Source organism: Oncorhynchus gorbuscha, linkage group LG01, assembly GCF_021184085.1.
Source record: "Oncorhynchus gorbuscha isolate QuinsamMale2020 ecotype Even-year linkage group LG01, OgorEven_v1.0, whole genome shotgun sequence".
Classification (NCBI taxonomy): Eukaryota; Metazoa; Chordata; class Actinopteri; order Salmoniformes; family Salmonidae; genus Oncorhynchus; species Oncorhynchus gorbuscha.
This window is the reverse complement of record NC_060173.1, coordinates 33,389,038-33,403,019: the sequence shown is the minus strand read 5'-3', so window position 1 is coordinate 33,403,019 and position 13,982 is coordinate 33,389,038. Positions and strand designations below refer to the sequence as shown.

The 13,982-nt window shown below is 43.7% G+C and overlaps 1 protein-coding gene across 12 annotated transcripts in view; it reads right to left on the bottom strand.

Annotated features, from left to right (window-relative positions):
- LOC124036285 (FERM domain-containing protein 4A-like) overlaps positions 1-13,982 on the bottom strand; it is a 249,560-nt gene that overhangs the window by 121,516 nt on the left and 114,062 nt on the right. For 4 of the 12 annotated variants that reach the window (XM_046350689.1, XM_046350650.1, XM_046350699.1 and 1 more), the window contains exon 1: positions 10,141-10,657. The exons of 4 other annotated variants lie outside the window; for them this stretch is intronic. In XM_046350689.1, coding sequence (XP_046206645.1) covers positions 10,141-10,284 — 144 coding nt within the window. In that variant the 5' untranslated portion in view covers positions 10,285-10,657. Of the gene's footprint in view, positions 1-10,140; positions 10,659-13,982 lie in introns of those variants that run through there. 4 more of the 12 variants (XM_046350679.1, XM_046350770.1, XM_046350717.1 and 1 more) reach the window with 4 other exon arrangements.

The window sequence follows — 13,982 nt, the reverse complement described above, 5'->3', positions numbered from 1 at the left end:
ATTTGTTTCTGAGAGTAGGGGTGAAGATATGACACAATGACCTCACATCCTGGAAGCACTCCAGCTTCCCACGATGCACTGAGACTGATGAGTCATGACAGAGGACATGATGACCCTCAATGTCATTACTCTGCCTTCCAAGGGACCAATGGCCGAGGCCTGGCGCCTCTGTAGGAATGAGGTTTTGTGTGAATGTGTGTGTGTGTGTGTGTGTGTGTGTGTGTGTGTGTGTGTGTGTGTGTGTGTGTGTGTGTGTGTGTGTGTGTGTGTGTGTGTGTGTGTGTGTGTGTGTGTGTGTGTGTGTGTGTGTGAGAGTGTGTGTGAGAGTGTGTGTGAGAGTGTGTGTGAGAGTGTGTGTGTGTGTGTGTGTGTGTTTATAGAAGAGGGGGTTTGATAAAGCAGATAAAATGTTGAAATGTTGTACATAACATACATGTATATATTCAACAGTTCTATGCCTGAGATGGCGTTTCACCCTATAATCCCCTTTTGATTAACATCCCATAGAGAGCTATTTATTTAAACTCACCTCTGAACCCACTACTGCAGTACTGTCTGTACTTCAGGGATAACCTCAACCATATCATATCTGGATTGAGTAACATGCTCTACAACTAAGACAGGATTTGAAGGGCTCTGAGCCACATTTGGCAACCCAAGTCTGTTACAACACACCACTTGGCAACCCAGTACTATTAGAACATACCAGGCAGAATTGGAAACACATGACTACTATGGTGTAAGGAACAGACTTGGCAACCTGTGTCTGTGAGGACATACCAACCAGACTTGGCAAACCATGTGTAGTATGGTAGTATTCCAGACTGGACAACCCATGTGTTGTATGGTAGTATTCCAGACTGGACAACCCATGTGTAGTATGGTAGTATTCCAGACTGGACAACCCATGTGTAGTATGGTAGTATTCCAGACTGGACAACCCATGTGTTGTATGGTAGTATTCCAGACTGGACAACCCATGTGTAGTATGGTAGTATTCCAGACTGGACAACCCATGTGTAGTATGGTAGTATTCCAGACTGGACAACCCATGTGTTGTATGGTAGTATTCCAGACTGGACAACCCATGTGTAGTATGGTAGTATTCCAGACTGGACAACCCATTCCAGACTGGACAACCCATGTGTTTTATGGTAGTATTCCAGACTGGACAGCCCATGTGTAGGATGGTAGTATTCCAGACTGGACAACCCATGTGTAGTATGGTAGTATTCCAGACTGGACAACCCATGTGTAGTATGGTAGTATTCCAGACTGGACAACCCATGTGTAGTATGGTAGTATTCCAGACTGGACAACCCATGTGTTGTATGGTAGTATTCCAGACTGGACAACCCATGTGTTGTATGGTAGTATTCCAGACTGGACAACCCATGTGTAGTATGGTAGTATTCCAGACTGGACAACCCATGTGTAGTATGGTAGTATTCCAGACTGGACAACCCATGTGTTGTATGGTAGTATTCCAGACTGGACAACCCATGTGTTATATGGTAGTATTCCAGACTGGACAACCCATGTGTTATATGGTAGTATTCCAGACTGGACAACCCATGTGTTGTATGGTAGTATTCCAGACTGGACAACCCATGTGTTGTATGGTAGTATTCCAGACTGGACAACCCATGTGTTATATGGTAGTATTCCAGACTGGACAACCCATGTGTTATATGGTAGTATTCCAGACTGGACAACACATGTGTTGTATGTTAGTATTCCAGACTGGACAACCCATGTGTTATATGGTAGTATTCCAGACTGGACAACCCATGTGTTATATGGTAGTATTCCAGACTGGACAACCCATGTGTTGTATGGTAGTATTCCAGACTGGACAACCCATGTGTTGTATGGTAGTATTCCAGACTGGACAACCCATGTGTTATATGGTAGTATTCCAGACTGGACAACCCATGTGTTATATGGTAGTATTCCAGACTGGACAACCCATGTGTTGTATGGTAGTATTCCAGACTGGACAACCCATGTGTTGTATGGTAGTATTCCAGACTGGACAACCCATGTGTTGTATGGTAGTATTCCAGACTGGACAACCCATGTGTTGTATGGTAGTATTCCAGACTGGACAACCCATGTGTTGTATGGTAGTATTCCAGACTGGACAACCCATGTGTTGTATGGTAGTATTCCAGACTGGACAACCCATGTGTTGTATGGTAGTATTCCAGACTGGACAACCCATGTGTTGTATGGTATTATTCCAGACTGGACAACCCATGTGTTGTATGGTAGTATTCCAGACTGGACAACCCATGTGTTGTATGGTAGTATTCCAGACTGGACAACCCATGTGTTGTATGGTAGTATTCCAGACTGGACAACCCATGTGTTGTATGGTAGTATTCCAGACTGGACAACCCATGTGTTGTATGGTATTATTCCAGACTGGACAACCCATGTGTTGTATGGTAGTATTCCAGACTGGACAACCCATGTGTTGTATGGTAGTATTCCAGACTGGACAACCCATGTGTTGTATGGTAGTATTCCAGACTGGACAACCCATGTGTTGTATGGTAGTATTCCAGACTGGACAGCAGATCTGTGTGTGAATGCACAACACCAACAACTAAAAGTAATCAACACTTCTGTTGCTTTCCCCTTGTCATTTAGATCACTGGACAAGTAATTGTCTGCTCTGCTTAATCGCAGGAATTCTCAAAGAGAAGGTGGTGTGTATGTGTGCATGTGTGTATGTGTGCATGTGTGTATGTGTGCATGTGTGTGTGTGTGTGTGCATGTGTGCATGTGTGCACGTGTGTGTGCATGTGTGTGCGTGTGTGTGTGTGTGTGTGTGTGTGTGTGTGTGTGTGTGTGTGTGTGTGTGTGTGTGTGTGTGTGTGTGTGTGTGTGTGTGTGTGTGTGTGTGTGTGTGTGTGTGTGTGTGTGTGTGTGTGTGTGTGTGTGTGTGTGTGTGTGTGTGTAATCCGCTGGGCCACCGTCCGGAGGCCCAAGCGTGGCATATTCTCACATTAGCAGAGAAATGAGATTCCTGCTCCATTAAGGAGCTTATGACCCACAGTAACTAAATTGCCAGTAGAGAGAGAAAGTGCAAAGGGAAGTATACAGAAAGTATTCAACCCCCTTGACTTTTTCCACATTTTGTTATGTTTAAATCATTTTCTCCCCTCATCAATCTACACACAGTAACCCACAATGAGAAAGCAAAACAGGTTTTAATTTTTTTGTGCTAATTTATAACATTTACATGTATTCAGACCCTTTACTCAGTACTTTGTTGAAACACGTTTGGCAGCAATTACAGCCTTAAAGTCTTCTTGGGTATGATGCTCCGAGCTTGGCACACCTGTATTTGGGGAGTTTCTCCCGTTCTTCTCTGCAGATCCTCTCAGGATTTGTCAGGTTGGTTTTAGAGCGTTGCTGCACAGTTATTTTCAGGTCTCTCCAGAGATGTTTGATCGGGTTCAAGTCTGGACTCTGGCTGGGCCACTCATTGACATTCAGAGACTTGTCCCGAAGCAATTCCTACATTGTCTTGGCTGTGTTCTTAGTGTCATTGTCCTGTTGGAAGATGAACCTTCGCCCCAGCCTGAAGTCCTCAGCGCTCTGGAGCAGGTTTTCATTAAAGATCTCTCTGTACTTTGATCTATTCATATTTCCCTCCATCCTGACTAGTCTCCCAGTCCCTTGCGCTGAAAAACATCCCTACAGCATGTTGTTGCCTGAGCTCAATTTCGAGTCTCATAGCAAAGGGTCTGAATAATTATTTAAATAAGGTATTTGTGTTTTCACTTTGTCATTATGGGATATTCTGGGTAGATTGCTGAGGATTTCTATTTATTTAATCCATTTTAGAATAAGGCTGGAACGTAACAAAATGTGGAATAAGTCAAGGAGTCTGAATACTTTCCGAAGACACGGTACATGTAGTCAGGGTTGGGGATTACATGTAATCTGCGTACAAAAAAACGAAACTGTAATCAGTTAAGTTACCAGGAAAAATATTTTAATGAGGTTACAGCTATTTTTTTCAAATTAGATGATTAGTTATTGGATTACGTTTGAATTCAGAAAGTATGTTTGTGAAAAAAACATGTTATATACACTACCGGCCAAAAGCTTTAGAACACCTACTCATTCAAGGGTTTTTCTTAATTTTTACCATTTTCTACATTGTAGAATAATAGTGAAGACATCAACACTATGAAATAACACATATGGAATCATGAAGTATCCAAAAGAGTGTTAATCAAATCTAAATATATTTATATTTGAGATTCTTCAAATAGCCATCCTTTGCCTTGATGACAGCGTGATGATTTGTTTAACAGCTTTTTTGCTACTACATGATTCCATATGTAGAAAAAAGTAAAAGTAAAGAAAAACAATTGAATGAGTAGGTGTTCTAAAACTTCTGACCAGTAGTGTGTATGAGACCTTTCTCTTTTCTCAATCACATTAAATTCAGCATCGAAAAAAAGCTTCAGTTTAAGTTCCCTCCACCTGAGCGAGTCTGACCACAAGTCAGAGACCACCATGATGACACACCAAATGCAGTTAATGGATCCTTTTTGTCTCCTTTTAATGTCTCGTAGAAAGTAACCTACCCAACCCTGCACAAAGTCTGCTGCCCTATTTCCTCATAAGAGGCTTGTGTATAACTTAAAAAAACATGAAATATGAGTGAATGTTATGTTTATGGAATAACTGATCCAGAGGCCTCTGCTGCTAGCTAATGTAACAGAAATATTAATGGACTTTCTTTCTTCTGAGTAAAACGTCAAGAAGATAAATAGATGAACATAACATTTTCCATCATTATCTGGCCACTCTGTTTATCTCAATGCACACCTACTGTATAGTACATGTGTCCCTCAGGTTCACACACACATGATAAACCGAGAAATGAGGCAGCGGTAAATGTTTTCCAGACGTACTATGCAAATAAGCTGTGCTCCCATGGGACACACTATAAACGGCTTTAACCAACTAGTCACACAGCTCAACTGTTGTTTTCTGTGTTTGTGTGTGTGAATATAGAACATAAACACACCTCCGGCTAGTGTTAAACAAATGAGAAAATTACAGAAAAGCAAAAGAACTTATGAACAGATAGGGAATTGAATCCCTGTTCTCTCCTCTCCATCTCCTCTCCATGCCTCTCTCCAATCCACCGCTTCCCTCTCTCCATCTGCAGAAACAACTGTATCTCCCATGGTTTGGTTCTGGAAAAATATGTTCTCCCATAAAACACCGGAGTTGGCTGGAGAACAGAGCTGGCAGCTGAAGCAGGAAAGCGATAGAGTTCAATGAACAAAGTCAGAGGCGCAAGTATACTGTTTGTGTGTCAGAGGATAGAGCTGAGATTCCCCTACAGTTGGATAGGGAATGAGGGATTGAAGGAATTTGGATTTGTCATGGATCAGCAGATTCTGATTCTGGACTTGTGTCTAAATGTTACACAGTTTGGGAGTTCATTTGTCTTCCCTAAATAGCTGCCATTAAATAGAGTATAATGCAATATACACTACAGTTTAAAAGTCTGGGGTCACTTAGAAAATGCACATTTTTTGTCCACCAAAATCATATCAAATTGATCATAAATACAGTGTTGACATTGTTAATGTTGTAAATGACTATTGTAGCTGGAAATGGCTGATTTTTAATGGAATATCTACATAGGCCCATTCTCAGCAACCATCACTCTGTGTTCCAATGGCACATTGTGTTCGCTAATCCAAGTGTATCATTTTCAAAGGCTAATTGATCATTAGAAAACCCTTTTGCAATTATTTTAACACAGCTGAAAACTGTTGTACTGATCAAACTGGCCTTCTTTAGACTAGTTGAGTATCTGGAGTATCAGCATTTGTGGGTTCGATCACAGGCTAAAAATGGTCAGAAACAAAGAACTTTCTTCTGAAACTTCTGAAGCTATTCCATGCGAGAAATTGCCAAGAAACTGAAGATCTCGTACAACGCTGTGTACTACTCCCTTCATAGAACAGCGCAAACTGTCTCTGACCAGAATAGAAAGAGGAGTGGGAGGCCCCGGTGCACAACTGAGCAAGAGGACAAGTACATTAGAGTGTCTGGATTGAGAAACAGACGCCTCAGAAATCCTCAACTGGCAGCTTCATTAAATTGTACCTGCAAAACACCAGTCTCAACGTCAACAGTGGTGAGGCAACTCCGGGATACTGGTCTTCTAGGCAGAGTTCCTTTGTCCAGTGTCTGTGTTCTTTTGCCCATCTTAATCTTTTATTTTTATTGGCCAGTCTGAGATAAGGCTTTTTCTTTGCAACTCTGCCTAGAAGGCCAGCATCCCGGAGACGTTGAGACTGGTGTTTTGCGGGTACTATGATACAGAGGAAGAAATGGCCACCTGGGTCTGCTATATCCTGCATTTCTCTATTTGTTCCTCCCTACCTCCCCAGGACATCCTGCCTTTCACAGTGAGGTTCGTCGGATGAGTAGGAAAGGGGTAGAGGAGGAGGTGAAGAAGGAGGTGGGGGAGGAGGAGAACAGTAATGCTAAACCTCTGCTTAGGGCTTAACACATCACACCACAACCCAACGGCAGGGTCTTGAACCAGCCTGTAGATTTAAAGAGGCATTTCCCAGCGAGAATGTGTGACTGAATGTTGTTGAGTTGACATTTTCCCAGCCTGATGTAGGAATGTGTGAACACAGGGGTGCCTTCTCCAGAAGGGTCTATGTGTGTGTGTGCATGCCAGTGTGTGTGTGTGTCAGTGAAATTATTTCACACACATTAATCTACTGTCATCATGAATCCATGGCTCACGCACGCACGCTGGCACACACTCACTCACACACACACACACACACACACACACACACACACACACACACACACACACACACACACACACACACACACACACACACACACACACACACACACACACACACACACACACACACACACACACACACACACACACACACACACACACACACACACACACACACACACACACACACACTCACACACACACACGCACACACGCACGCATGCACGCACAAGATGAAAATAAAACCTAATATAACTCAAACGGAAAGCATTTGCATTTTTGCGCAGTCCAGGCAGTGCTGAGAGGGATAGTTTGGCCTGCTATTTGTTCTGGTTCTGGTTAGTATACACACATGATTGCAAACACTCATACTCCATGAGAGAGAAAATGAGAGAATAGTAGGAGAGAGATAGTAGGAGAGGCAGGAGTTTCCCCTTGAACAAGAGAAAGGAAAGCAGACCTATTGGGTCAGAGAAGTGGAGGGGGAGGGAGTGGTCTACTCAGGAAATACCTGCTGGATCAAAACACACAGGGGAGGGAGAAGGAGGAGAGGAGGAAAAGAGGAGAGCAGAGAGGAGGGGGAAGGTGAAAATCAGCTCCAGACTGGTTGTGGAATGTATTTGTGAGGCAGATATAATCCCCTTCTCTTTCTTTCTCTTTCTCCTTCACTCCCCGTTTTCCAAAGACAAGCAGTCCTGTCTGAGCCAGATACAGTATTACAGTTCCTTGTTGGTGAGAGGTTCTGTATGTCTGATCCATCCTTACAACTGATACAGGATATTTCCATCCTCTAGCAGGTGTGTTTGTGTATGACTGTGTGAGCGTGTGTATGGGTGTGTGTGTGTGTTTGTGTGTGATCGTGTGTGTGTGTGTTTGTGTGTGTGTGTGGGAGCGTGTGTGTGTGTGTGTGTGTGTGTGAGCATGTGAGAATTTATTAGAGTGTGTATGTTGCTGTATGTGTCAGTCCCTCTTCTGTCCGTTGCCATGACAACATCCTTAGTAGCTCTGTGATCCCTCTATGAGTTGGTCAGGTGGGGCCTGACAGTGTCAACTGCACATGGGGCAGGTGGAATGAGACAGAAAGACTAATTGCTCTCTGAGAGCACCGTGTGCAGATTCAGACACGGTGGGGCAAATAACAATGATCAATTATGCTGCGTCAGAGCTGGTCTCACACACACACACACACACACACACACACACACACACACACACACACACACACACACACACACACACACACACACACACACACACACACACACACACACACACACACACACACACACACACACACACACACACACACACACACATACTGTCCCCAAATATGGGTCATAGGTTTCGTGATAAACTGTAAAACCAACTGTTTAGGATCTGAGCACAAAACTAAAACACTTTTTCTGTAACACTGTTTTCCCCTTTTGTTTTCGTCATTATGATCTTGTCTCATCGCCGCAACTCACCAACGAGCTCGGGAGAGGCAAAGGTCGAGTCATGCATCCTCCGAAACATGACCCACCAAACCACGCTTCTTACCCGGAAGCCAGCTGCACAAATGTGTCATAGGAAACACTATTCAACTGACGCCTAGAGTCAGACTACTGGCACCCAGACCGCCACAAGGAGTTGCTAGAGCGCAATGGGCCAATTGTGCATTGCCCTAGGGGACTCCTAGTGGTCACAGCTAGTAATGACACAGCCTGGGATCAAACCCCAGGCCATAGTGACGCCGCAACACTGCGATACAGTGCCTTAGACCGCTGTGCCACTCGGGAGGCCTGTAACACTTTTTAAACTCGTCAAGGCATTTAGAATTTCAATGAAAACTTCTCACAGTGTTTAGATTATAAACACCAGAACATTTTTATTCGTTGTAACACTTTTTTTTAACTGCCGAGGGATTAGTGCTTTTTTAAGGTCGGTTCAGTTTCAGTTAGATTTTTAACAAATTATAATTATAATAAAAATGATCATTTTTTAAATAATAATTGTCTCTGTCAAGTCCACAATGGGTAGACATCAATAGAAAAACAGAAAATTACTATAAAATAGTACAATAATTCAGTTGTGTATATTATTTAGTTTTTATTTTATGACTATTTTGCATTCCTTAAAGTCATCGTCTCATCTCTGATGAAGCAGTATCAGCGAGACAACGTTACTCCCCATACTGTACTATCTGTAGTCATCCTAGTTAGCTAGGCTAGCCCGCCTAAGTATGCTGCAGAGCTGTCTGATGAAATCATTTCAATAGTTATTTAAAGTAGATAAGGCATACTTTCAGGAACTGCATTTCCCTCTCTCCGATGCGGTATGTGTGTCTCTAAGCTAACGCAACAGGGGTAAGTGTATTCATCTCTGTCTGACCCTGAAAAACAGGCGCAACGGTCATTGTAGTTAATTACCACTTTTCTGCATTGAACTAGGTTGAATGAAAACTACAACTTCCTCCCACATGGTTCTTGACTTAAGTTTTGTTGTGAATTATTTGATTTCTCGAGAGAAACCGCACACCTAAATGAAATTGTTGTATTAATAACAACACCATGCGATATAAAATATTTTTTTTCGGTTCAGTTGTACTGAAATGTAGCTCAGGACGATGACAGACATTCATAACACTGATCTGAATTAAAGACACGGAAAGTCAAATCAATTTTTACTGACCAAATGCACTCTAAACAGTACGATGGGAAAGTAGGCACTAGTGTTTCAAATCTGAACTATCATGAACTTTCAGGATATGAAGCTGACCATCATATTTAACCTTGCATTCTAAACGCCTGTGTTCAAGACGAGAACACTTACTGGCGAATCTAAATGCCTAATGCTTAAGTTTTAAACACTGACGTTTAGGTTATAAACGTGTCACGTTTCATGGTTTTACAGCGTATGAAAGTATGACTGTGGCTGTATTCCAGTCCATGTTCATACTATGTGAGTGAATCTCACTACATGCAACCCACCTTCCCCATCACAGTAAAAGCTTGCCCACAACGCCGGATTCTGTCTCCTACTTCAGATTTAACCCTATCGCATTTATCATACACTTTGTTACTCACACTCCAAGTCAGTGTTAATCACTTTACCCCTCTCATTCTGCCCTTCATTTAACCCCTTGTAACTTACTGTATATAATAATATTATATGTATTAGTGCCCCAGTTTAGAGTCCCCTCTGTTCTAACCTCTTCATCAGCAACAGAATCAGGTTTACTGCATAATTCCCTTGAGTGCATATTTCAACCCCTCCTCTCACACAATGTACATGTTTCAATGCACGGCACACACCTGTGTGTGTGAGAGAGAGGTGTATCCTACCTGGTACAGTGGCCTGGGCACACACCTGTGTGTGTGTGTGAGGTGCAGTGCACGGAGGTGTCTGAGAGCTGAGGAGGTGAAGGTCCACGGCAGACCCTGACGTGTGAACAGCACATCCTCCAGATGCAGGAGAACCACCTCCATTGTATAAACACACAGGTTGCTATGCACAAGATAACAGGTACACCTCACAAGTAATACTCAGGACCAGAGAACAGGCTAAAAAGGCAATCTTTCCTCTCTCTTCTCTCTAGGAATCCAACCATCCGATCACTCCGTACTGGAATGTCCTGTGTCGATATCCCACGCAGCTAGAAGACTTCCTTATGGCTCTCCTCTCTTCCTCTCTTCTCTCCTGTCCTCTAACTGAAGAAACCCTGAGTGTCGAAGTCCGAGTGAGACAAACACAAACAATCCCACCGCCCGTTACTCTCTCTCTGTCTCTCTCTTTCTGTTTCTTCTCTTGCTCCCTCTTTCTTATTTAGGATTTTTTTAAAGCGACACATTCAGTGCCAGAGCATTCCAGCCTAAAGCCAGACAGAAAGCCAGACAGAAAGACAGACAGATGGAGAAATGGAGGGAGATGGAGACTCACTAAACAAGTGACAGGGATATTCACGCTCTACACCTCCAATCAGCCATCGGCCAGATCAGAAACCTGATCTCCTACTCATTTTACCTTTTAAGTCCAGCACACACACACACATACACACACAAACAGCCAGCGGAGTCGCTGACGTCCTGTCTCCAGAGGGATGATAAGTGTATTTTCTCTCAGCTCTGGGAGTCAGGCCAGAATACAGAGTTTTTAAAAAGGGACCATAATTCCCAGGACATTGTGTGGCCTGACGTGACCTCTCTGAGTCTGGAAGAGCTGCATGCCCCACCCCCCATCTTGCGTAGGTCTATGTCAAACCTCGACAATCGCCTCAATACTTTTCCATGATGCTTAATGTCTGGTTAATTTTAAACAGCCAAAATTAACACAACTGCAACTTTCCTCTTCCCCAGCAGTCCAACAGAAAGCCTTGATCAATGCAGCAGTGTGAGTTCAATAATACCGAAGGGTGCAATGCACACACACACACACACACACACACACACACACACACACACACACACACACACACACACACACACACACACACACACACACACACACACACACACACACACACACACACACACACACACACACACACACACACACGCACACGCACACGCACACGCGCACGCACACGCACACACGCGCACGCACACGCACACGCACGCACGCACGCACACACACACACACACACACACACACACACACACACACACACACACACACACACACACACACACACACACACACACACACACACACACACACACACACACACTAGGGGCATATTGAATAGACTGGGATGGACTGATTCATGGTGGGGTGGTGCGGGGGAGATGGGGGGGGTGTTATCGACGCAAGGGTACAGCAGTGGTGTGTGTGTGTGTGTGTGTGTGTGTGTGTGTGTGTGTGTGTGTGTGTGTGTGTGTGTGTGTGTGTGTGTGTGTGTGTGTGTGTGTGTGTGTGTGTGTGTGTGTGTGTGTGTGTGTGTGTGTGTGTAGTTCAATAACTGCTGTATGTCTCTGATACTAGTACTATTCATTTGCTAATGAATATCAATAGAAGCTTAAAGAAAATACACCAACTGTAAATGCTGGTAAAATCAAGATTTCTGTTTTGTAATTCTCCCCACTGTAAGACCGCTGCAATCTGAGCTTAGATAAAAAGGCATATAACACATTCCCTCTCTCTGCCCCCCTTAGGCCTATATACGTATTTTGGGTGAAAATATGTGTGGATGCAGTACAAGCTGTTGATCTGTGTTATTTCACAGCAGCATAGGGTCACACTGTACTTGGATAGTCTGGATAGTCCATCTGTAGATGCTCTACAGATGGTTATACTATCAACAAACTATCTGTTGATAAGCACCTGCTTGCTAAGGTTAGGGTTAGGTTTAGAATAAGGGTTAGGGTAAAAGTTAGGGTTAGGGCTAGGGTAAGTAGATAGTTATTAGAAATGTTATCGATAGTTCATCTATAAATGCTTCACAGATGGACTATCTACACAAAGTGTTACCCAGTATAGCAACAGAACCTTTAAGAGACCCAGGCCTCGTCCGGCCCAGTGTCAGATGGTCTTGAGAACTCTTTTCTCTGGATTGTTTGACATTCCAGGCGTGTGAGTGTTCCACTTTTTCCACGGCCGAGTACTGACTGTTACTGTGGGGTCAGAAGATCAGCTCTCACTAATTGTTATTTAAAACAGGTGTAAACATTTGTTGTGTGTGCATTCCCTGGATATTGTGTGTGTGTGTACTGTGTCCTATGAAATCCTGGGAAAGTTCATGGAATACTCCTCATGTAAACAATCAGCACCAGAGTGTGAAATGACCATTACCATCGCAACAGAAAAGACTATCGTAAGCACAGTGATAGGACAGAGGGGTTAGACAGTTTGGGATATTAAACTTTGCCAGACCCTGTGAGGCTGAGAAGGAATGGACAGGCAGACTGATACAGAGGGTGATTCAAAAAAGCTACTGTAGCCTGGTACCCAGTAACACACACACACACACACACACACACACACACACACACACACACACACACACACACACACACACACACACACACACACACACACACACACACACACACACACACACACACACACACACACACACACACACACACACACACACACACACACACACACACACACACACACACACACACACACACACACACACACAGAAAAGAAAATGATCAAACATTGTGAAATTGAATGGCATGATACTGACTGACTCATGTTGATAGAATTTCTAGCACACAACTGGCACCACCCCCCCCCCCTCTCTGTCTGTCTGTCTATGAATAGGCCCTTGATGGGTGAGTAAGTTTTGCCCAGCTTCACAGTGAAGAGTTCATTGAGTCCTGTTATCTCCCTCTCACAAAGACTTTGTATATCTGGAGATATTTAGAGGTCTCATATCCTGTTGTGGAGCAGTGGAAGTCACCCAGTCCCCAGCACCCCCAATGACCTCTGACAGACAATACTGTTTGTGTGTGTGTGTGTGTCATGGTTCCATATAGTAATGTCTGAGAATAGGGCATGGGATCTAATTAGTTAATAACAGACCCAGGGCAGGCCAGCCTCAGCCAGGCCAGATGGAGGCCTGGAGGGATCACAGAGTAGGACTGGGATGTACAGTACTGGGAGACAGTGGAGGAGGGACACACTGGATGGATCTGCTGGACTAACTTTCTGTCTACATTATTTAATTATACACAGAAGACTATTAGAAGACATTATTTGAGTCATTATTTAATGTTTATTTTCTCAGCAGGTTATCTGGTAATATGTGTTGTTTTAGATCTACTTGGGATAGGGTCAGGGGTTGGTTTGGGACCAGACATAACAACTCTGTTATTCTGATCGAAGAGTGAAAAACAGAAGAGGGGAGGAGGAGAAGTGTAGGATGGGGTCTTCTTCTCCAAAACATTCCTTCCATCCAAAGCACTTTGTGGGGAAAGGGGGGTCCCCTTTCATCCCAAACAGGGCAAGACACAAGAGGGAGAGCAGGGTTTAAGATGCCGTGCAGCTGCACCCCTCTCACCCTTGCTTCCCATTCTCAAATTCTCTCCTAACGTCCCCATCCCGCCCCTCTCTTATTTCAAAGCCAGCACCCCCAGGGCAAGAGAGGGTATCCCTGGGAATCTATGGAGGAAAATAGAACCAGGGTAAACAGAAGTGTAAAACTAGACTACTGCAGCTACCTTCAAGGTCAGTGTGCCAG